This window comes from Dasypus novemcinctus, chromosome 13 (assembly GCF_030445035.2).
Source record: "Dasypus novemcinctus isolate mDasNov1 chromosome 13, mDasNov1.1.hap2, whole genome shotgun sequence".
NCBI lineage: Eukaryota > Metazoa > Chordata > Mammalia > Cingulata > Dasypodidae > Dasypus > Dasypus novemcinctus.
Genome location: NC_080685.1, coordinates 81095780 through 81121183, shown reverse-complemented (window position 1 = coordinate 81121183; position 25404 = coordinate 81095780). Strand labels below are relative to the sequence as shown.

Sequence of the window (25404 nt, the reverse complement as noted above, 5' to 3'; positions counted from 1 at the left end):
CAAAGAGAAAATACTAAAAGCAGCAGGAGGAAAGAGAACTATCACATATAAGGAGGCTCCATAAGATTAAGTACTTATCTTTCATCTGAAACCATGGAGGCAAGAAGGCAGTGGTATGACATAGTCAAGGTACTAAAAGAAAAGAATTTCCAACCAAGAATACTCTATCCAACAAAGCTAGCATTCAAAAATGATGGAGAGTCCAAAAAATTCACAGATAAACAGAAACTAAGAAAGTATGCCAAAAAGAAATCTGCCCTTCAAGAAATACTAGAGGGAGTTCTGAAGGAGGAAAGAAAAAAAACAGGAGAGACAGAGTTGGAGGAGAGTGTAAGAACAACTAAAACCAGAAAAAGAGAAAAAAAGTCAAACAACATAAGACAAACACAAATCCAAAGAAAATATGGCTAATATAAGTAATTCCTTGAAAGTAATAACACTAAATGTCAATGGATTAAATTCACCTGTTAAGAGACACAGATTGGAAGATTGGGTAAGAAAAGAAGACCCATCTGTATGTTGTCTACGAGAAACTCATCTTAGACCCAGGGATTCAAGGCGATTGAAAGTGAATGGCTGGAAAAAAATCTTACAAGCAAACAATAACCAAAAAAGGGCAGAATTAGCTATATTAATATCACACAAAATAGACTTTAAATGCAAAACTGTTGTGAGAGACAAAGATGGACACTACATATTAGTGAAAGGAATAATCTTTCAAGAAGAAAGAACAATCATAAACATTTATGCCTCCAAATACAGCATCCTTTCTTGATAAAAACACTGCAAAAGATAGGAATAAAAGGAAATTTTCTGAACATAATAAAGGGTATATAAGAAAAACCCACAGCTAACATTATTTACAATGGTGAAATCCTAAAATGTTTCCCTCTAAGATCAGGAACTAGGCAAGGATGCCCACTTATCACCACTTCTATTCAACATTGTATTAGAAGTACTTGCTCAAGCACTGAGGCAAAACCCAGATATAAGAGGAATCCAAATAGGAAAGGAAGAAGTCAAAATTTCACTATTTGCAGATGACATGATCCTATACATAGGAAACCCTGAGAAGTCTACAACAAAGCTTCTAGAACTTATAAATGAGTTCACTAAAGTCACAGGGTATAAGATCAATGCACTAAATCAGTAGCATTTCTGTGCACTGTTGATGAGCAATCTGAGGAGGAAATTGAGAAACAAATACCATTTACAATAGTAAATAAAAAAATCAAATACCTAAGAATAAATTTAACCAAAGATGTAAAAGACTTATACACAGAAACCTACACAAAACTGTTCAAGGAAATCAAAGAAGACCTAAACAAATGCAAGAATATTCCCTGTTCATGGATAAGAAGACTAAATATTATTAAGATGTCTATCCTACCAAAACTGATCTACAGATTCAATGCAATCCCAATAAAAATCAACACAATATTTTTAATGAACTAGAAAAACTAACTATGAAATTTATTTGGAAAGGAAAGAGGCCCCAAATAGCCAAAGACATATTGGAAAAGAAAAATGAAACTGGAGGAATCACACTACCAGACTCCAAAACATACTACAAAGCTACAGTACTGAAAATGGCTTGGTATTGGCACAAGGATAGACACAGTGACCAATGGAACCAAATTGAGAGTTCTGATATAGATCCTCATATATACAGTCATATGATATTCGACAAGACCACCAAGCCTGCTCAACTGGGAGAGAATGGCTTCTTCAACAAATGGTGTCTAGAGAATTGAATATCCATATGCAAAAGAAGGAAAGAGGATTACCATCTCACACCTTATACAAAAATCAACTCAAAATGGGTCAAAGACCTAAATGTAAGAGCCAAGACCATAAAGACCTTGGAAAACAATGTAGGGAAGCATTTATAGGACCTTGTAACAAGAAATGGGTTCATGAACTTCACACCCAAAGCATGAGCAGCAAAAGAACAAATAGAAAAATGGGGCTTCCTCAAAATTAAAGCCTTTTGCACCTCAAAGGAGTTTGTCATGAAAGTGAAAAGAGAACCTACACAATGGGAGAAAATATTTGGTAACCATATATCTGATAGGAGATTTATATCCTGCATATCTAAAGAACTCCTACATCTTGAAAATAAAAAGACAGCTCATTTAAAAAATGGGAAAAAGATTTGAACAGACGCTTCTCCAAAGAATAATTACAAATGGCTAAAAAGCACATGAAAAAATGCTCAAAAATCACTAGCTATTAGGGAAATGCAAATCAAAACACAATGAGATACCCTCTTACTCTCATAAGACTGGCAGTGATCAAAAAAAAAAAAAAAACAGAAGACTACAAGTACTGGAGAGGATGTGGAGGAATGGGAACACTAGTCCACTGCTGGTGGGAATGCAGAATGATTCAGCCTTTCTGGAGGACTGGTTGGCAATTTCTGTAAAAGTTAGCTATAGATTTGCCATATGACCCGGCAATTCCACTGCTGAGTATATACCCAGAAGATCTGAAAATAGGGACACAAACTGCTATATGTACACCAATGTTCATAGCAGCATTATACACTATTGCCGAAAGTTGGAATCAACCCAAACGCCCATCAATGGATGAATGGATAAATAAAATGTGGTATATACGTACAATGGAATACTACTCAGCTGTAAGAAGGAATACGGTACAAACACATGTGATAACATGGATGAATCTTGAGGACCTTATGTTGAGTGAAGCAAGCTAGGCATTGAAGGACAAATACTACATGACCTCTCTGACATGACACAAGCAAACTAAGCTGTCTCACAGAGCTAAAGACTGGAAGATAGGCTTAAAGGAATCTGGGGTGGGGGGAGAGGAAGGTTGCGAGCTGACGCCTACATGGGTGAAGTCTATGAGAAGTTGGAGGTAAATATTTAAATATACAGGAAAGGAATAAGATGGGGGCATAGGGATACATTTGGATGGGGCTTTGTGGGCTTGAGGTGGGTTAGGGTTGGGAGGATGGGTCAGTTGACCCAAGGAATTAGGGGGAGGGCTGGGGAGAACTGTTGAATATTTGAGAAAGTCAGGTATATGGTTGAAATTACACTGTTCAGGAAACTCTTTAGAAATATAATAAGGAAGGATCACATGTTTAAGGTGCTTGGGGGGGGGGCGGGCAACTGGTGCAGGAGCAAGCTTCTAGGGAGTATATGAGTGCTCATTTTGTCATAATATATTATATCATTGGGTGGAGACCCATACAATGAGTGTGAAGGTGTACCCACATCCTGGGGAGACCTGATGTTCTCAAAGAGAGGGAATTGTGACTCTCAAGAGGATCACTGGTTCCCAATTAGTTAAGGCAGTCTAGTATGTCAAGTCCTCAGCATCATTGCAGTATCTGTAAATCCAGTTCCTCAAGTAGTGAAGATTGAGTGTCATGGTGTGCCTTGAGGGGAGAGGGAGAGAGGTATAGCATGGATGGAAGCAAAGCAACTGGGGGACAATGGAAGTGCTCCACAAGATCATGCAATGATGGACATGTCAACTTACATCTAAAGTGTATGAGTCTATAAACTAAAATGTAAAGTATAATGTAAAACCTAAGGAAACTAAATATTTAGAAATCTGTACAGTCTAAAATATAAACAATAATGTAAACCAAAATGGAATCATGTTTGATAACCATGTTTCAAAATTTGTACACCAGCTGCAGCAAATATAACATGAACATGTAAAGAGATCATTGCTGGGGAAAGGGGAAAAGGGTTTGATGTTGAATATCTGGGAGTCCCCTATATTGTGCATGTGAATTACTGTGATAGAAAACTTTTTTGAATATAAAATTAAAAATCAGAGAAAAAAAAGACTGGATGTTGACACTGACAAAGAAATGAAAGTGCCTTGCCAGTGTACATGCAGGGCAACACTATTACAGTGATGAAAGGCAAAACGTTAGAAACAAAGCTTTATAATTTTCATTTCATTAATACACCAATTTATTTTTACTTTATTTTAGTATTTCTAAATTACTATGTATTCTATTTCTAAATTTTAAACCCATCACTATATTTCAATTTCCTATTAATTGAATTTGGCAATATACTAGGATTCATTGTTGAAGAAGTTTTGGACCACAGAGAGGTTCAACTATGGCAGGGGAGGAACTCTGGTGTGAGGTGTTATTGATGGGGGTCGCATGGGTGTGTGTGTGTGGGTTCTCCAGGGCATGTATCTCGGGAAAATAAACATATCAGGATATATGTGGGGTATTTTTGTAGTAGTTACAGTTACAAATGTCAACTGAGGGAGTGCTGAGTTCCCACCCACGGGAGCTCTGTCATATTCCCCAATGGAACAATATTCCCCCAAGTGCAATGGCAAAGATCAACAAGGAAGGATGGTCCAATAATGAGCCCTTGATACTGATGACTATGTTTAAGAGCTTGTGTGCCTGAAATATGAACTAGGTCTAGAGCTGTAGGGTACCTATGAGTTACCTCCTGAAAGCCTCCATGTTGCTCAAATGTGACCACTCTCTAAGCCAAACTCAGTATGTAAATGCATTACCTTCCCCCCAACGTGGATATGACTCCTGGGGATGAGCCTCTCTAGTGCTGAGGGATTACTACCAATCACTAACTGGAGAAGCAACTAGAAAGAGACCTCAAATAAAAGGGTCAACTCAGACCTGCAAAATATCTCAGCCTACATGTTGGATCAAGTGTTAAAAACTGATCCTTGACCTTGAATAAAAGGGGGAAGTGGCAAAGACAAATGAGCTGATATGGCTAAGAGTCTTCCAAAAGGAGTTGGGAGGTTATCAGAGGGGTCATGCTTATGCACACCTCAGCAGGACCCCAGAAAAAACCAAAGTAGATACAACCCTAGGTACTGGTTCTTCTGAAGGCTACAGAGATCCATAGGGTATATAGTCATGGCAGGTGGATTTGGAGCTCTGTGCCATGTCAGAGGGCCCTACCTTGGAATTTGTGTGCCTGAATGTGACAGAACTGGACTCAGATGTGACTTTTCTACACATGCCTTTTCTGTCACTTTTACTGAATCTTTGGTTGGCACTAGGGATGGTCCATTCTTGGGAGACTTGAATCTCTGGAATGTCCATATGCCAGCTGGGCCCTAAGCCTCAGCAGAGTGGTGACTCCTACTCCCTGGTTTGTTGGTCTTACCCAGGTCAGCTAACAGGGAGGTGAAGATGGTCAACCACCACACCAGGGAATCAAGAGTGCCTACAACTGTAAGCAGAGGAATTGCATCCATCATCCATGTGGAATCTAAGCCACATCTAGATCTAGAGGTGGAGAGGACATCATCATCCCAGGGAATGGAGGAATAAAATATGGACTAGAGCAGACTTACTGATATTCTACTACAAAACTATTGCGATGAGTAATAGAAGAAATTTTAGCATTGAGGTGGAGAAAATGGCCACAGTAGTTGCTGAGGGCAGGGAGAGGGTAGAAGAGATGTAATGTTGGGGCATTTTTGGGATTTTGAGTTGTCCTTAATGATATTGCAGGGTCAAATGCTGGACTTCATATATCCTGCCATAACCCACTGAATGTACTGGGGGAGAGTGCAAACTACAGGGTAAACTATAATCTGTGTAGTGCAGCAGTGCCCCAAAATGTGTTCACCGAGTGTGATGAGTGTGCTGCAATGATGAGGGAGGTTGTTAGTGTGGAAGGAGTGGGGTGGGAGGATGGGGAGTATGCCGGAACCTCTTATATCTTTTATTGTAACATTTTTTTTTGTGGTATATAAATCTTCAAAAAAATACAATTTTCAAAAATGATGTGGGGGGGGGTGGAGAATGGGATATATGGGAACCTCTTATGTGTTTTGTTAGGTTTTTTAATGTAACATTCCTTGTGACCTATTGACTTTAATTTTTTAAAAAAAGAAAATAAATCTACCCAGGAGGGAAGCAGATCTAGCTCAACTGATAGAGCATCTGCCTACCATATAGGAGGTCCAGGATTCAAACCCAGGACCTCCTGGCCCAGGTGGTGAGCTGGCCCCTGTGCAGTGCTGCCATGTGCAAGGAGTGCCATGCCATGCAGGGATGCCTCCGTGTAGTGCCCACTTCATGCATAAGGAATGCACTCCGCAAGGAGAGCCACCGCACATGAAAACAGCGCAGCCTGCACAGGAGTGGTATCACACACACAGAGAGCTGATGCAGCAAGGTGATGCAACAAAAAGAAAGACACAGATTCCCAGTGCTGTTGAGAATGCAAGTGGACACAGAAGAACACACAGCAAATGGACATGAGAAAGCAGACAATGGGGAGCAGGGTGGGATGCGGAGAGAAATAGATTAAAAAATAAAATCTTAAAAAAAAAATCCACGGGGGGGAAAAATGAAATAGGATTATTAGACTCTAAAAGAAACTATGGGCCACTTACTAATAGGATATGGGGTAGCCCACTGCTGGCTAATAGATTTTCTTAGCTTCTTTCCCCAATTCCATGTAGATTCCAAAGATCATGACCAGAATATACGTGTGTGTGTGTGTATATATACATGTAAATATATATATATATACTCATTTGTAACTGATACAAATGTCTCTAACAGTATTTGAAGCTTACAGCAGAAAATATTTCAGTTTGATTCTCATGATTATATCTCATTTGATCAGGAGAAGCTATTTTACTATAGGTACAGTGCAGCAATGGGTTAAGAAGAAGCATTATATACATATATCCTGGGATTGTTTCCTGGTGCTAAAAAAAAAAAAAGCAAGCAAAAAGAAAGACAAAACCAACTGAGGGGAGCCAATGTGGCTCAGTGGTTGAGAGCCAGCTTCGCACATACTAGGTCCTGGGTTCAATCTCAGGCCCCAGTACCTCAAAAACAATAAATAAATAAATAAATAAATAATTAGTTAGTTAATAAGTAAAAAGTCAAGACATAATTCATTGATATGATAGGGAAAAGGATAGGAAAGCACATTCATACTGACCAAACTGGTGCAGAGATATATGATCCACCAGGTGGAAGTGGAGGTAGCCTGAACAGAGGCCTGGGATCTTGGAATCAGAAGTATAAAGAATGAACTCACAGTAGATACACAATTCCCCTAACCTGTGTAAATTTATAATAGGAAAATGTGATTTTCCTAGGTGGACACTAACCTCCAATACTTAAAGTGAAATCATACATACCTAATAAAAAAATTCATTATACATGATAAGAATTTTACCAATGGAATAAAGCCCATTGAGAACCCACATCATTAGAAGCTTGTAGTGCAGTTTCATGGGAGAAAGTTGAGGGGACAGGGGCACAAAATGACTTTTGGGGAAGATTTAAATTGCCTCTAACTGGACTGAGTTGTGGTTATGTGGGTGTATGTGTTTCTCTAAAGGCTTTGGCAAGCAAACTAAACAAGTTTGAATTTTATTGAATAAAGTTTATTTACAAAAGATTTATTGATATATAAAATAAATATAATTGCAACAAAATTTTAAAAATGATTGGGTTACTACCTGAATAGTAAATGAAAAGTGAAAAATATATGAAAAATATGAGAAAACAGTGGTGTTTCATCAAGCCAAACAACCAAAATTTCAGATAGAAAAAAAATTAAGATAAACAAAATCAGCAATGAAGTCAAAGACCATCACATGAATGTGCATTCCAAATTTTAAGCAATATTAATTATATTAATTTTTAAAGTTTCAAATCACCTATGATAAAAGAATATTCTTAAAGATCTACAAGAAACATAATTTACTCTATCTAAAATTATCCCATAAGCAAAAATAGATAATATAAGAAAATTGGCAGACATTCTAAAAGACCTAAATAACTTCAAAATATGTCACATTCAATAATAGGACATCTCAGTATCATGAAGATAGCAACTCTCCATAAATTGAACTAAGAAAATAAAAATCTAAACAGAATTTGCAAAGGAACTTTCTGACCTGATTTAAGACATATAAGATCAGGAGGTAGTTCACCTGGGCATACATATAAGATATATGAATGGGTTCAGATGTTCATGGGGCATTGTCGTGGTGGGTGGAGATTCACACAATAATTGAAAGAATATCAAATTCCTATCCTGGGGAACTCAGCCACATTTTCTTATGGAGCAGCAAGTATCCCCCAAGTACAGGGACAACGAATAGTGAAAGAGGATGGCCCATTGCTGGACTCTTGAAATTGATAACTGTGCTTATGAACCATTAATCTTGAAATTGAAACTTAGCCTAGGATTATAGGGTGCCTAAGGGTTGCCTCCCAAGAGCCTCCTTGTTACTCAAATGTGACCTCTCTCTAAGTCAAACTCAGGACATAAATAACTTCCCTCCAGCGTGTGACATGACTCCTGGGGATGAACATACCCAGTACTATGAAGCACCAACTAGCAATGCAACTGGAAAAAGACTTTGACCCATAGGGGGAAAAGGTAAAGTCAAATGAGTGTATGGCTAAGAGACTTCAAAGTGAGTTGGGAGACCACTCTAGACAGAGAGTACGCTTATGCATGTCTCAGCAGAATCTCATTGACAGCCAAAGTAGATACTACCCCAAATAGTGGGAATCCTGGGGGGCTCTGGAGATTTCTAGACACTGTAGTCAGGGCCAATAGGTCAGGAATTTGGTGCCTTGCCAGTGGGCCCTACTTTGGAATTTATGCTCCCCAATGGGACAGAGTTGGATTCAGTTGTGGTTTTCCTACACATGACTCTTCAGCCCCTTCTATTTGAATCTATAATTTGTACTAGAGTTGGTAGGTGTACATCCAAGAGACTTAAATCTTTGTGCTGTCCACGTGCCACTTGGTCCCTGAATCTCAAATGAGTTGCAACACCTACTCTCCAGTTCATTGAGTTCACCCAGGACAACTAACAAGGAGATAATTGATAATCACCATACCAAGGAACCGAGAGAGACTACAACTGCAAGCAAGAGAGTCCCATCCATCAGCCATGTGGGATTGAAGGCCCATCTCAGTTAGAAGTGGAGTGGGTATCACCATCCCAGAATCCTCAATATTGGGAATGAATTATGGACTAAAGTAGACTTACTGGAATACTATAGATTTATTGTGATTCTACCAATGGAAGAAATTGTATCATTGATGTGGAGACTATGGCCACTGCAGGTTCTAAGGGCAGGGAGAGGGAAATACAGGTGTAGTATGGGGGCATTTTTGGGACTTGGGAAATATCCTGAATGACACTGCAATGACAGTACAAGCCATTATATAACTTGCCATAACTTACAGAATTATGTGGGATAGAGTATAAACTACAATGTAAACTATCATCCATATTTGGTGGCAATGCTCCAAAATGTGTTCACTAATTGCTACAAGTTTACCACACTAATGAAAGATGTTATTAATGTGGGAAAATTTGGGGGTGTGAGGAGCAGAGCATAAGGGAATCAACTATATTTTTTCATGTAACATTTACGTAATCTAAAATGTAATCTTAAAATAAAAAAGATCAAAAGTCCAAGAAAAAAGTCAGAGAGAATGATCAAGAAGATTAGGGTGAAATGTTTTGACAAAATGCCCAGAGTTATTTTAAATATACAGCAATTAGGATAGTATGGGATTGTAACACTAGTCAAACATTTATTTATTATGGCCCAGAATAGAGAACTCAGATTAATATTCATGATAGATGTTTATTTGAGACAGTGCAATTACAGATACCTTGGGAAATGTGTTTTCCATGTTTTTTAAACCACCATGCATAGATCCCATGCATACAAAATCAACTTGAAGTGGATTAAATATACAACAGGAGAGGTAAAATATTAAAACTTTTTCTCAAATAAAATATAGCATAATCTCTCAGTGTCCTTAAAGAAGACACAATAAAACTTAATAATGAAAATTGGTTGATAACGTTGATTGTAGGAAAAAATAAACTGTGTCACTAAGGAACTTATAGAAAAGAAAAATACATGGAAAACACACAATAGATATAATGGAAAGAGAATTAATATTAAATAAACACAAAGAATTTCCATAAATCAATGCAAAAGTGTGCAATAATATAATTAAGAAAACTGTCAATATGTATTTCATAGATTGGAAAATGTAATTATCTAAAAAGCATATGAGTATATGCTTAGCCTAATTAATAAAAAAGAATTCAAATTGAAAGTATAATGCAATGGCATTTTACAACTACTGAAAGTGTAAATACTTAAATGTGACATCAATCATTAACAAGATGAAGATCAACACTTGATTATATGACTGTAGATTGGTAGGTACATTAGGGAAAACAGTTGGCAATCCCTTGTAAATTAGAATATACACAATGTTTCAGAAAATCCATTCCTAGTTATACATCTTTGAAAAACACAGAGATTTATAACATCACTGAAAAATATGTCAAAGTGCTACTAAATATATGAATTGCCTTTTTAGTGAACATTAGATTTATTTTCTACTTACAATTTATAATCATTGTGAATCAACTGATTTAGTAATTTCAGTGTAAATATTTCATGTGATTTAGCCAACAAATATTGTTTCCAAAGTCCTTTACTGTATTCTTTGCTAAAACATAGATAGAAGAATTTATTTTCTGATATTTGTGAAGCTTTTTTTATGTATACACTCACACACATTGAAAAAAACTATTACCTTATATTGGCAAGGCAATAAGAAGTTAATCTATGTATGGCTCTACAGTAAATATATATGAGCCTTATATAATCATAAAGGTCTTGAGATATCAGACCAGTTTACTTACTGATACGGATGCATCTGGGATGAGGGGACCAGCCATGCTCTGTACATGTAATTTTTCTCTCATCATTTGGAAGACTGTAGCCAGGATTGCACACAACATTTACAGATTGACCTTCTAAATATCTGTTTCCTCTATTTAGGGAATGCCCTTTTCCATTTGCCACAGAATAGAAATAGCATTGTCCTAAAAATCATAAAAAGATAAATGAAAAATAACAAACATGATTTTGCTCAAAATATTATATTAAAATAATGCATAATAATAAACATAAAGGGGAAATTTTAGGTTGCATATATGTCCTATTTTTAATTTTTTAGACAAAACCACAGGACTATGCAACATTAACAGTGAACCCTAATGTAAACTATGGACTGTGGATAATAGAACAATAAGATTAATAATATTCTTTCAACTGTAATGAAGACACCACACTAATGCAAAGTGTTAATAATATGGAAACTGTGGGAAGGGGAATTTATGGGAACTCTGTGTATTCAGCATGATTTTTCTGTATACCTATATGCAACTTCTCTAATGAAAAATATTAAAGAGTTGCATTTAAATGTTTAACTGACAATGCTTAAGCATCCAAAAATGATATACACATTAAGGGAAAATCCAGCTTCAACCAAATGCTTGTTAAATAAAAAAAAGGTCAAAACTCAGTGTTATTATCTCTGGCATTTATAATGAAAATATGTTAATATTTAGTTTATAATACCCTAATAATAATCCCATCTTTATTTCTCATTTGCAAGTCATGAACAGCACCTAAAAAAGGAACAGATCTATTTTGGTCCTTTTGGCTGACCCCACTCTTTCCCTGTCCCTATTTTTTGGACAAGTCTAGATTGGAATTACTTCTGTGTTCTTCTTTGGCTTTCACTCAGAGATACATACATGTATTATTTTAAAGACATTGACTTACTTTGGCATGGTACTGCTGGTGACCATCCTCCTTGTGTGCATTTGATGAAACCATTATTATGTTGTGTAGGAGTCACAAAATAATCATCACAGTTGTAAAAGTAAGATGTTCCTATAGCTACTGGAAAGTGTGGTCTATAATAATTTTCTTCATCTAGATATCCATGTTTTATATTTGGAAAATCACAAGGCTTCACTTGGAATAAAAAATACAAAACACTATAAATATTTTACCTTAATAAACATTCAAATTATATATGAATTTTTTCATTAATGAAATATAGTCTCTTTTTAACGTAATTGCTTTCCTTGCATTACTGACTATAGGACAAGGCAACTTAGAGAATTCAGATCACTGATGTATTTGAAAAGGTCATTGTTAATGAAAATGAAATTATATTATCTGGGTCACTTGAGGCATAAACTTGCATGGAGTCTCTCTAAGAAAAATCCTGCACAGGCCTGTTTAATGTATTTTCCTTCAGTACATATAAATCTCTTGCCCTGGTAATAAATGGGCATCCCCACTGAGAGATGCAGGTGCAAATTTTAGCCCTTAGCTACCCAGACTTCTCTCTTTTTCATCGTCCCCAGACTTAGAGGCTTCCTTTTCTTTTATGATCAACTCAGATTTAGGGGTCATAGTATATGTGTGTGTGTGTGTGTGTGTGTGTGTGTATGTGTGTGTTTTTAATAACATTCATTAGTTAATTTTTCTCTTTTTGGAGACAATTTAGGAAATGAAGAGAAAGACAATTTTTTCCCCTTTGGTTACATCACAGAGAAAAAAAAACTCTTATTTGTGTCTCACACACATTCATCCAGGCAAATTTTCTTTTACTAATTTTTTAACCAGGGTAAGTAGACTGGATATTTCTTAATCAAATAAGTACAATTACGGTTAACTATTATTTATTTCTAATTACAGTTGGAGAATGAAAAGCTTTTTAATGTCTTAGTACTAATTTTTAAAATGAGGTACTATATAAATGTAGTTTATTAAATTATTCATACAATTGGAATAGTTTTGACTGACATAATTACATGTTATATTGTATATTAACAGATTTATAGCTTATTTTCTCAGAAATTATTCACTTTCCTTGGGATTTTTTAGAAACAATCTATTATTTTTAATTGCAGACTAGTATTACTGTTTTCTATGAAGTATGATTCTATTTTGTAAAACCTCATGTAACAAGTTAAAAATAGTCCAGCACACTAACATCCAATGACTAGCAACAGGTCCTTATCATCTTCATCTTCCTATCATGCATTCACTGATCTAGTTTCTTTTTTGTTTCATTACAAATTTTCTCAAGTAATTTCTTCCAAAGTGTTATGTGGATATTACATTTTGAGTCCTTATCTATTATAAATGTTTTTCTTTATCCAAGATTTGTAAATGACACATTCTCTAGTTATAAAATCTTGGTCTACAGTCTATTTTTTTCATAGAGATAGTTTTTCATGCTTTCTTTTTCCTTAAAATATGTTGCAGAATAAAATGCTCATCTTCATCACATTTCTTTTGTATAATCTGTCACTTTTTTCCACCGTTTTTTAGGAGACTTGTAATTTTTCTTTTTACCTCCAGAGTTTGCAAATTCCATAATGATATGTCAGGACATGTGTCCATTAGCCATAGTAGTAATTCTGCCTTGAACAAGCATGAGTCTTTGGATCTGCAGGAACTAAGTCTTAAAAAACTGAAATTACCCATTACATTGTACAGTAGAGATCTGAACCTTCATGGTCTGACTTCTGATAATTGAGTTTACCTACCTCATTACAGTACTTCATAGAATATTTAAAAAATAAATAATTTACCATGGTTTCATGTTTAAGGGAGGCTTATTTTATCATGGGCTGTTTCCTCTTCACTATTCTCTTTGATTTGAGCACATGAGTCTACCTTTCTCTCTTTCATAAGGTGATTCTCTGGAGTGAGTATAATGTTACACCTATGATCTATCAGCATTGAGATCTGCAGGACTAAAAACAGCCTTCTTTCATCTCCTACAATTCTACGAATGCAGGTTGTGGGTTTTTTTTAGAAGTTATGGTGATTCCATCACATTATTGACTGAAACCGGTCTACAAATTGATTAAAATATTGACTAATTTACAGCTCTTTCAAGTTAGTCTGTACTAGTGCAGTTGATTCTTTTGACCTAAGCCCAGGATCTTATCATTATCCCTGTTAGCTTTCATCTTATTGGAACAACCTATTACATAGTATTATCTTTGATACGTGAATCTGTCTTAATGCCAATTTGCTGTCTGTCATCATTTTCTGTATCATTCCAGTTGTTAATTTGTACTGCTTTTCCCCTAAATGATTAAACTATTTGATGACACCAGTAAATAATAGGAAAAACCTGAGAACAGTTTTACATCTGATCTTCAGATCAGGTTGTTTAATAAAATTACAAACTAACTGATATACTATTTAACTAGTCAATTTTTCCATTTTATTCACAGGAATTCCACAAAATTCCTGTGAAATAAACTTGTTAAAGCTCAGTTATAGCTGGACTGGTTTAAGTCCCAAATTTACCATTTTTCTAAATCAACCATAAAATGTATTAAATATTTTCCTTATATGTCATTTGCATATGGAAATCTGGTTCATGGGGATAATAACTGCCTCTCACAGCAACTCATGCTTTTCATATTTTGTTCTGGAATTATACCTGGAATTAACATATATCCATTGGACTGTAATTTGATATATCATATTTTCTTTCATAGACATCCAGTTTAAACATGGTACTACTTTATAATGTACTGTGATATACAGAGGTAAGGAATAGGATTGCAGAGTCAGAAAAAATTGTTAAAAGAGCAATGGAAACATAACAACCCAGAAATATAATACTCTGTTGAATTGTATGGCATTTGTTACATGTACAAGTTTTAGAAAATTATGCAACTTCTTCAACACTCCTGCCTCTTCAAAGTGGAGCCTAATTCCCATCCATTTTACTGTGTGATGAACAGAGTGACAAACTTCTAAAGAAGAGATAAGGTTGAAGTTGTAGTGTTTGTCTCAGTCTTAAAATGTACAGAGGCTTCCTCTTGTCAGAGATCAATGACTCTGGAACAGTTAACTGCAATTCAGGCAATTTATTTAAAGGCCCATATGACAAGGAATTGAAGCCTCCTGCCTAAGGCCATGTGAGTGAGACTTTTTGGAAGGGGATCATCCAGCCCAGTCAAGCCATTGGAAGACTGCAGCCTGGGCCAATATTCCGACTGCAGCCACAAGACGAGAGCCTGACTCTGAAAAACCCAGCTAAATCACCCTCAGATTCCTGACTGATAGAAACTGTAGGATAATAAAGGTTTACTATTTTAAGCCACTTTGTCTGGAAAAAATTTTATATAACAATCAATAACCAAATATAGGTGTTAGATTGTAATACTCATACCAAATCTTTTAATTCAGATATTTGGAGAATAGTATCATTTAGAGTAATATATATTCATACACACACATATATGCATGTGATTATTAAAACAATTAATAGTGTTTAGTTTATAAAAGTTGTTTTTGAGCTTACTTAGAATTGCCTACTTTGAAAAACAAATAACTACAAGGTTCTATTTTACATATACAAGAATACACAAATTTTGGCACTTATGGGAAAGTTATTTCAGAATTAAAAAGTAAGTAAATACATGAACAGAACTTACAGATACATCTTGGAACAGGTACCCAGCCACTACCAGTACATTTTGCCATATTTCCCTGGGATGAAGGGTAAAATCCTTCTTTACAAGTGTAGGTGATTTTATCTTCAGGTCTATGTTTAGTCTTTCGAGGTCTGTAGAAGCCATTGGCAATATAAGGAGGATCACATGTTACTTCTGAAAAGAAATAGGATGTATAGATAATGTAGGAATCACTAGCCATTTAAAATAATCAAGTACATGAAAATTAAAAATTGCATGTTATTTATTTGACCTTTGCACAGTAAATAGTGACATAAAAATCAGAGCATCCTTATATCCTTCCTGATATCATTAATGCTTTCCATAATCCTTATTGTCTTGTATATTTAAACCCTCTATACTCTTGATCCCTCTTTCTCCAAAGCCATCCACGCATCATTATATTCTGTATCTAGCAATCAACTCATAATATATCACCTGAACTCTTCCTTTCACTGTCTTTAACCTCCTTCACTTCTGTAGCTGTCATAAGGCCTGTTTACACATATTTTGGATCTCTTCCTTCCAGACAAATGGTAAAATTATACATTTTCACCTCTCTGAAGTGGGCTAGGCCATATGACTTACATAGACCAATGAAAGAAAAATGGAAGTAATATGTATTATTTTAGCGAAGAAGTTTTAAAGTCATTGTATAATCTTCTGTATACTCTTCTCCTCAGTAGCAGTATAATAAGGAAGCACATGGATAGATGATGTCCTCAGATTAGAATTAATTTCATGGTCAGTGTTCCCTTTGACCCACTTCGGAAATGAAGCATGAACAAAGAATAAACCTTGGTTTATTAGGCTGCTGATATTTGGGGAAGTATTTTTCTTACTGTAATTCTATAAATGAGCTCAGAGGTTGGAATAGATTTTCTGTACATGGCCAGTAAGAAAGTCTGTAATGCAACTACTCAACCCTATTTAATTAGCTATTGAAACTTTCTGGTCCTGTTTCTTTCTGTCTTCAGAGTGAGGGGCTCATAACAAATTGACCTCAAAGTAGAACTCGCAAACATAAAATTCTATACTTTATTTTTCTGATATATTATCTTTCCCCATGAACAGTTGACTCCTATAAAAATAATTACTCTAAGCAAGAAAAAAATTTGCTTATTTGAAAGGACTTTAAGAATTAAATGACTGGCGGCGGACTTGGCCCAGTGGTTAGGGCGTCCATCTACCACATGGGAGGTCTGCGGTTCAAACCCCGGGCCTCCTTGACCTGTGTGGAGCTGGTCCATGCAGCAGTGCTGATGCACACAAGGAGTGCCGTGCTACGCAAGGGTGTCCCCCGCGTAGGGGAGCCCCACGCGCAAGGAGTGCGCCCCGTAAGGAGAGCCACCCAGCGCCAAAGAAAGTGCAGCCTGCCCAGGAATGGCACTGCCCACACGGAGAGCTGACACAACAAGATGACGCAGCAAAAAGAAACACAAGATTCCCATGCTGCTAACAATAACAGAAGTGGACAAAGAAAATGCAGCAAATAGACACAGAGAACAGACAACCGGGGTGGGGGAGAAAGAGGAGAAAAATAAATAAATAAATAAAAAGACTGACTATTATAAAAAAAAGAATTAAATGACTGATAAAATATTTAACAAATGATATACAAAAGAAATATTATGTTTACATGAAGGGTTTGTGCCCTATCCAAATTTAGTGGGGACTACCTCTCGTCTTTCATTGTATTCAAAATCCTTGTTACATTGGTATTGAACTTGTTTATTCTCATTATAAATGCTCTTACAAGCTACAGAAACTGTATTTTTAATTTGTGGTGACTCACAGAATATTTAAAGAGTAATGAGTAAGTTACAAACTATTAATGATGAACTGAAGTTCTGTGACCAAAATATTGTCTTATTAAAACACAAATTTTGTTTCTACTGCAGCCAAATAAAATAAATGTTCTGTTTGATATGAGTCCTTGACAAAAAATTTATCTGTTATTCTTAACATTCATTTTCAATGGAAGTTAAATTACATTAAAATCATATTGCTAATTTTTATTTGGTTTTGTGGTCAGTTAGTCCTCTTAAATTAAATAGTGGCAAGTAACATTCTGCAAGTAGAAAATTGAATGTAGATACAGGTTTATTGTGATAAGCATTTTTATTAAATATGATACAAAAATCATATATTTTCTACTTATCTTTGAGGGAGTAATTATTGACTGAACAGGTTGTCAAAGAAATTAACTGTTTGTCATTACATCTCTCAAAAGTAACTGACCTGCTTTCCTGACTTTATCATCCACCCAATTTTTCAGTCCCTGCACACAAAAAAATTGGCTGTGATTTTTTTATACCATCTTCTCTCATACATCATAATCTGTTATTATGGAGACAGTAACTACTTTCCCTGGTCATGGTACTTTATTGCTCCACTTAAAGTCTTTCACTGAATGGCATATCAGCATGTGCAAAAGCCAAAGTCTTCCATTTGATGTATTTAGCAACTCAAAACTTTGTATTGGCCTTTCTCCAATCTATCTCTGACTCTCCCCTACTTGCCTCCTACACCAAGGCCCCAGGGAACAATGACCAACCATCAGCAGAGCTTCATGCACATGGAAGCCTCAGTGCATTTATACCTTATGACTCATGGTATGCACTTCCACTCCACATCTTCAATCTAAAAGTTCATATTTTTCTTTTAAGACTAAGCTTAACCATTTATGTCATATCACCAAGAGATATTATTTAAGACTTATCACCACAGCAACTCTTAACCTTCAAGACATATCATCAGCCATTATAGAAAGCTTTCATTAACCACAGACATCTACTTGTAAGAATGTAAGCCCTTTCCATGTGCCTCCAGAGTATACTGTATTTATTAAACTGAACATAAAAGTTCATCATTATTGGCTCTAAGAACATGCTTTGTTTCAAAGGACTCATAAAAAGATGCTTGCCTTTCAACATGGGTAGATTAGAATAATTGTAACAAATTTGAAAATTTTGAATTATGTTAAAAAATAATGCCTTTTTAAAATCAATTTTACTGAACCTGTGGTTGGTACTGGGGTTGGTGTATACCTAGGAGACTTGAATCTCTGGACTGACCATGTGCCAGCTGGGCCCTGAGCCTCAGCAGAGTTGCAACTCTACTCTTCAGTATGTTGAACTTGCACAGGTCAGCTAATAGGGAGGTGAAGATGGTCAACCACTACACCAGGGAACCAAAAGTGCCTACAACTCCAAGCAGGAGAATCACATCCATCAACCATGTGGTATCTAAACCCCGTCTTGATATAGAGGCGGAGTGGATATCCCCAACCCAGGATCCACAGGATGGAGGAATAAATTATGGATTAGAGTGAATTTACTGGTATTCTACTATAGAACTATTGTGACTAGTAATGGAAGAAAATATAGCATTGATCTGGAGAAAGTGGCCATGGTAGTTGCTGAGGCAAGGGAGAGGAAAGAAGAGATGAGATGTGGGGGCATTTTCGGGGCTTGGAGTTGTCCTAAATGATATTGTAGGGACAGATCCTGGACATTATATATCCTGCCATAACCCAATTAATGTACTGGGGGAGAATGTAAACTACAATGTAAACTATAATACCTGCAGGGCAGTAGTACTCCAAAATGTATTCACTAAATGCAATGAATGTGCCACAACGATAAAAGAGGTTGTTGATCTGGGAGGAGTGGGGGATGGGGTATGAGGTATATGGGAACCTCTCATTTTTTTTATGCAACAATTTCTGCCAAAGTATCAGTAAAATAAAATATGGATCTATGTGTGGCAGTTTGACTGCAATGTTTCATTATAAAAACCAAAATCATCAGGTTGGCCATCATGCACAATTCAATAGTATTATGACTAAAGAAATTTTTGCTTATATTTTGCTACAGATTAACTTTTTAAGGCAAAGCTATATTTAGGGGATTCAATTAAGTTCAGCAAGCATTTGTCATAAACTCACAGCAAAAATATAAAATGAGGCCACGTCTTAGGTCAATCAGAAGCTTAATATCATAATAATGCATCAGTGAAAATAATTAATGAATGCCAGGTTTTTAAATTAAAAAACAAATTTTTCTGGAAGCCAATATTGTGGTATTATATTTTGCAACATAAATGCATAGCATTCTACTTAAGCCTGTAGGAGTCATCTTCAATGTAATTATAGTTGGTTAAGAGATTGGACTTTGTTGTTAGATAACCTACATTTGAATTTTATCTCTACCATTTGTGCTTTGGGAACCTAGAGTATGTAATTTAACTTTTATGGACCTCAGTTTCTTCAAATATAAAATAGATAATTTGATTTTACATAAATTATGAATTTGTTTTGGAAAAAAAACACCCAGGAGACTTAAAGACTTTACCTCTCCTCAAAGGGGGACTTGGAGAGGACAAGTACAAAGGCTTATTGGGTAGACACATGAAGAAAGCACAGCTTTGGGTGCTGTGGGAGAAGCACCTGGTGGCCTTCCTTATCCACCCTCCCTACAACATATAAGCCAACCTGTATACCCTTTATAGGTCTCTATCCTTGTTCTGCCTGAGGAAGACTGACTCGAGAAAATCCTTTCAGACATGCCCGCATCCCAGAATTTGTCCTCTAGGCTAAAGTGGCTTGAGACAACAAGGAAAGAAGTGTAAGAAACTATTGAAGCAGATGGCCTGGGACAAAACATTACCTGCTTTAAACAACTGGAAGAGGGAGACTGTCTCTCAGCTGGCAAATAGAGAGGTCATTCAAACTCCTGTAAATAGGGGAATTCCAAACCAGTAAGCAAAAGTACAGGACAAGACACAGTGTCAAAAAAGACAGGATGGACCCTGCAATTCGCATTGACCTTGGACAGACTTTCATGATAGTATGACTGATATAAGAATATCTCTCTCATATCATTAGCTTGTTACAATATCAAGAAATTGACATCCTGGGGAATGAACAAGTACATGGGCCAGAGTTAACACTTTAAAATACTGAAATTGACAGTTTGCAACAAAAGAGAACAAGACAAAAAAAAAAAAAAAGAAAGAAATGATGGCCCATGAAAAATAAGAGCATAAAAATTCATAAAATGCAAATGAAGAAGATCAAACTATGGACATCCCAAAAACTTAAAAAAAATGATACTGCTCCTTAGCACTTGGGTATATCTCAGCTTCTGATGAGCTTCAAATAGGATGCCAGCTCTGAAGCCATTAGGTTATGGCTTAATTTGACTAAGCACCACCAGAAACCCCTCACCACATGGTCTTCTGGCTTCTGGTCAACTTGAACAGATGCCAAGTTGTTACAGGTCTCAGGCTCATCTGCTAATGGTTCAGTTTCTGTTCTGGGGCCTTCCTAGGTCTCTACCTGCCCCCAACCAAGTGTGTGTGCCAGGTATGAGACAACAATCACCTTAGAGTTAAGTTGGAAACAAGAGGAACTGTGGAGAAATCTGCAATAGTCACTAATGGTGATGGTACTATTTATTGCCTAGAAAAGCAAAGAAGTGATGCTTCAGTTGAAAGAGGAAGATGCTGAACTAGGTTACAAATAATCAAAGAAGGAATGGAGGGGGCAAGAGAACAAAAATGAGAAGAACTTGGATCTGAAACCGAAAGTTGTCATAGAGTAGAGGGTGAAGAAAAAAAAAATGGAAGAGGAAATATAAGACAATATGTGACATAATGGATGATGATAAGACCAAAAGAAAATCACCAAAAAAAGGAGAAATGTGAATATGAAAAACCAACCAAGAACCCCAAGTCTCCTAAAGCAAGGTAGGGAAATCATGGGGTCATTCTCCTGGAAGAAGCAGCCTTGTTCAAGGGAAAAAAAAGAAAGGGAGGAGACATTTCTGAAAACATAGACCCAGTTCCTGCTCATAGTCTGAATCTTTTAATGAATCATCAGTGATAGTCTCAGCAATGCCATTTTGGAAGTCAGAAAATCCTCCAAGAAAATATTGACTGAGCTATCAAAGGAAGGGACCCTGACTGCAAAACACACCTACAAACAAACTGCATCAAACACTGGCTTTAACCTTACCCTGGTTAAGGGCAATACAAGAGAAACATCATCTTCTAATTCAGACTCCAGTTTAGAGTCAAATGACCAATGCATGATACCAAGAGCACCATGGTATGTAATGCAGGTTTCTTAAGGAAAGTAGGCTTCTTTGTAAGGAGAGGATGTGTGGGTCTAGGACCATCTCACAGACTCCAAGTGTTACCCAATAGAAGCATTCAGACTCAGATGGAGGCAGAAAGGCTCCTGATCCACCTGCCAACTTGTCTGTCCTCACCAATTTGGGAAGAGGATGAGGTAGAGGAGAGCACCTTCTTTCCAGTAAGGGAGCCAGGGGTCAGGGATGCAAGGGAGAGATCGAAGACAAGGGTAAGCCATTCCTTATGTTTTAAACAGAAACAGTGAATGTTGGAAGCAGCAGCAATTAAATTAATTGCTAACAAACTCATCTACTATTATTCAGTATCCAGTAGAGTTACACAAGAAAGACTACTGTCTATTACCATGGTTAGCAGCTGCCCCTCACATAGAAGAAAAGTTTGCATTTAAGCTTTTGGAACTAAACTCTGATTACTTTCCTGATGTTTCTGACTATGAGGAAGGAAAATATTAAGCCACACCCCAGAGACCCAGCAAGTAGTTATAGAAATCCTTTCATCATTATCTGCCATAAAAGTACCTGGAAATTTGATTTGGCTTATCAAAGTAAAAATGGAACTGAGGTATGCTGTCACACAGGAGAGAAAGATCATTGCATTTTTTTGTGGTTTTTTTTTTTTTGGAGAGAATTGATTGGCCAAGATTGATTATTGATTTTCTGAATAATAACACATCAAATACATCGCTTGCCTGAGTATGACATTTCCACCTCATAGTTCATAAATATCTGTTCAGGAAAGTGACTCTAACCTAACTTTTAAAAAATAAGCAGACTTGAAGATTATGTGAATTTCTGTTATCTTCACTTTACTGTATAGGAAAAAAAAATACACCTCATCAATTAAAATGACATGGGTATTGATGTTTTAGATGTTTTTTCAGGTTTAGTTTCAGTAACAATGTTTGAATCATGACATTCCCTGCAGGCATTTTTATATAATAATCTGTACAGATTTTTGTCTTTTTTTTTTGAGAATTAAGTAGTAACCATCAGTATGAGTTTATAATACCTAGCACAAGAAAATGATGTATATCTCATCACAATAATTTTTATTAACATTTTAAAACATGTTATATGACCTAATTTTTTTAACCTTTGAGTTTTTCCTTTAATGTGGAACAACATGTAAATTGTAAGTATTTTATATTTGCAGTTTTCTAGAGTTAAGAATTGGTAGTTGGATTTGTTGCAGCCAATTTGACTTCTGTTAAGTTATAGCCCACAACAATCAGGATAGATCTTAGTCCTATTATTGGAGTTTTTTATAAGCTGAATGAAATTCAGGCACAGTTGGAGTAGAAAGAATTTGAACATCAATGGAACTTGGAAGAGAAGGGAGAGACCAGGAGATGCCACTATATGCCTTGCTATGTGATAAATTAAGGACAAAGGATCACTGGCACTCAGCCCCAGATTGCCACAGTTTTGAGGGAGATAGCATCACCTTGATGACAACTTTATTTGACCTTTTTAGACTTCTCAAAACCAAAAACTAATAAATTCCCATTGTTTAAGTTGAACTCTTTAAGGATATTTTCTTGTGCAGCCTAGGAAACTAAAATTATCAATAAGTAAATACAAGATTTGAAGAATAATCTAAACCAACCAGACCTAACAGACATAAATATAACACTTCACCCAAAAGCAATGGAATACACATTCTTCTCAAGTACACTTGAATCATACTCTAGGTCACAAAACAAGTTTCAATAAATTTAAAAAATATTTAAATTATACAATGTACTTTCTCTTACCACAATATGATGAAGTTAGACCTCAAAAACATAGGGAGAAAGGGAAAATTCACAAATTGGTGGAAATTAAATAAGGTACTCTTAAACAGTCAATAGGTTAAAGTAGAAATCACCAGGGAAATTAAGAAATGTCCTGAGGCAAATGAAAATGAAAATGAAAATGAAAATAATCACACCAAAACTTAGGGTGCAGTGAAGGCAGTTATGAAAGGGAAATACATAGTTCTTAATGCTTATATTAAAAAAGATGAAAGACTTCACATCAGAGATGTAACTTCTAAACTTTAAGAATTAGGTAGGATCCTAGATGGGGTATATGGAGACACAGGAAGAATTCTTCCACCAAATTTGACAAGAAAACAAGCAGGAGGAATACAGTGTGGATGGCCTGCAAGGCAGGCTTGCCAGGTGCAGAAGAGGTGGTAAGGAGGTCCATGAGGGAGGCCAGGTAGATACTGAGGAATGCCTTACTGGGTACTGGGGGAGAAAGAGGCCAGTCCTCAGGTTCCAGAAATCAGAGAACGTGATGCAACATCCAGGGAGCATCAGGAAACTGAAAGAAACTCCTGCAAAAGAAATAGCTCTTTGGAATGGGTCTGTACCCTCTTCAAGGATCCCTAGCCTGGGTTTGATAATTTAAACACAGGCAATTCTAAGGATTTAGAATAGCTAAAGCAAATATGAAAGAAGAGCCTTAATACAAAGTCAAACAACAATAAAACCCTAGGTAAGAGAGACAAACTTAACATCAGTGTAAATTTATCAAGATAATCAGATGCCTAGGCATCAGCAAAATTACAGGTCATACTAAAAATAAGAAAATACGGCAAAGTCAAAGGAACGAATTGAAAATCAGAAAATATGCAGAATCTGGAACAACTAATCAAAGATATACATACAAATCTCCTAAATCATTCCAAGAAGGGGAAGTAGAGATAAATGATATTAAGGAGAAACTAAGGGATCATAAAGAAGAATTTGAAAACATAAACAGAAAAATTATAGAACTTATGATAATGAAAGTCACAATAGAAGAGATAAAATACTCCCTAGAATCATGCAACAGAAGATATGAATAGGCAGAGGAAAATCAGATAATTAGAAGATAGGATATCCAAATTCATATAGAAGAACAGATAGAGAAAAAATGGAAGAAATTGAACAAGGTCTCAGAGAATTGAGTGACAGAAAAGCTCACAAATATATATTTCATGGGTGTCTCGGATAAAGAAGGGACTGAAAAGGGATAGAAGGAATATTTTAAGAACTAATATTAAAAATTTCTGAACTCTTATGAGAGAAATGGGTATACATATCCAGGAAGCTCAGTATATCCCAAAAGAACAAAGCCTAACAGAACTACTCTTAGTCACACACTAATCAGATTGTCAAATGCCAAAGATAAAAAGAGAATCCACACAGCAGCAATATCACATAAAAGGGACACAGAGTAAGATTAACTGCTGATCTATCACCATAAATCAAGGGGTGAGAGGTCACTGGTATGACATTTTTAAAGTACTGAATAAGAAAAACTGCCAGTGAAGAATTCTGTATCCAGAAATACTGTCCTTCAAACATGAAGGAAAGAATTGAAATAGTTACACATAAACAGACACTGAGGGAATTTGTAAACCACCGTCCTACTCTAAAATAAACACTGAAGGGAGTCTTATAGGATGAAAGGAAAAGACATTAAAAAGGAAGAAAAACGTCAAAGACCAAACTGCACACATGGAGGAAATGGAGAAAGAACAGCAAAAGAATCCCAGAACAAGCAGAAGGAAAGAAATAATAGAGATTAAAGCATAAGTAAATGAAATTGAGGATAAAAAAATAACAGTAGAGAGAATTAACAAAACTAAAGCAGTTTCTTTAAGATTAATAAAATTGATTTAAAAGAAAAAAGAAAGAAGAAGCAAATAAAATCAGAAATGAGAGATGGGATATCACTACTGACCCCAGAGAAAAGGGGTCATAAAAAGAAACCATGAAAAATTCTATGCTAACACATTAGACAACTTAGATGGAATGGACAAATTCCTAGAAACACATGAGCAAACTACCCAGACTCTAGAAGAAATAGAAGACCTGGGCAGACCAATCACAAGTAAAGAGACTGAATCAGGCAT

General features: G+C 36.0%; 1 protein-coding gene across 2 annotated transcripts in view; it reads right to left on the bottom strand.

Annotated features, from left to right (window-relative positions):
- Window positions 1-25404, bottom strand: part of LOC101430062 (complement factor H) — a 99600-nt gene that overhangs the window by 12795 nt on the left and 61401 nt on the right. For both annotated transcript variants that reach the window (XM_071207629.1, XM_058274908.2), the window contains exons 13-15: window positions 15343-15516; window positions 11645-11839; window positions 10717-10899 (exon numbers count right to left, since the gene is read on the bottom strand). In XM_071207629.1, the coding sequence (XP_071063730.1) occupies window positions 10717-10899; window positions 11645-11839; window positions 15343-15516 (552 nt within the window). The remainder of the gene's footprint in view (window positions 1-10716; window positions 10900-11644; window positions 11840-15342; window positions 15517-25404) is intronic.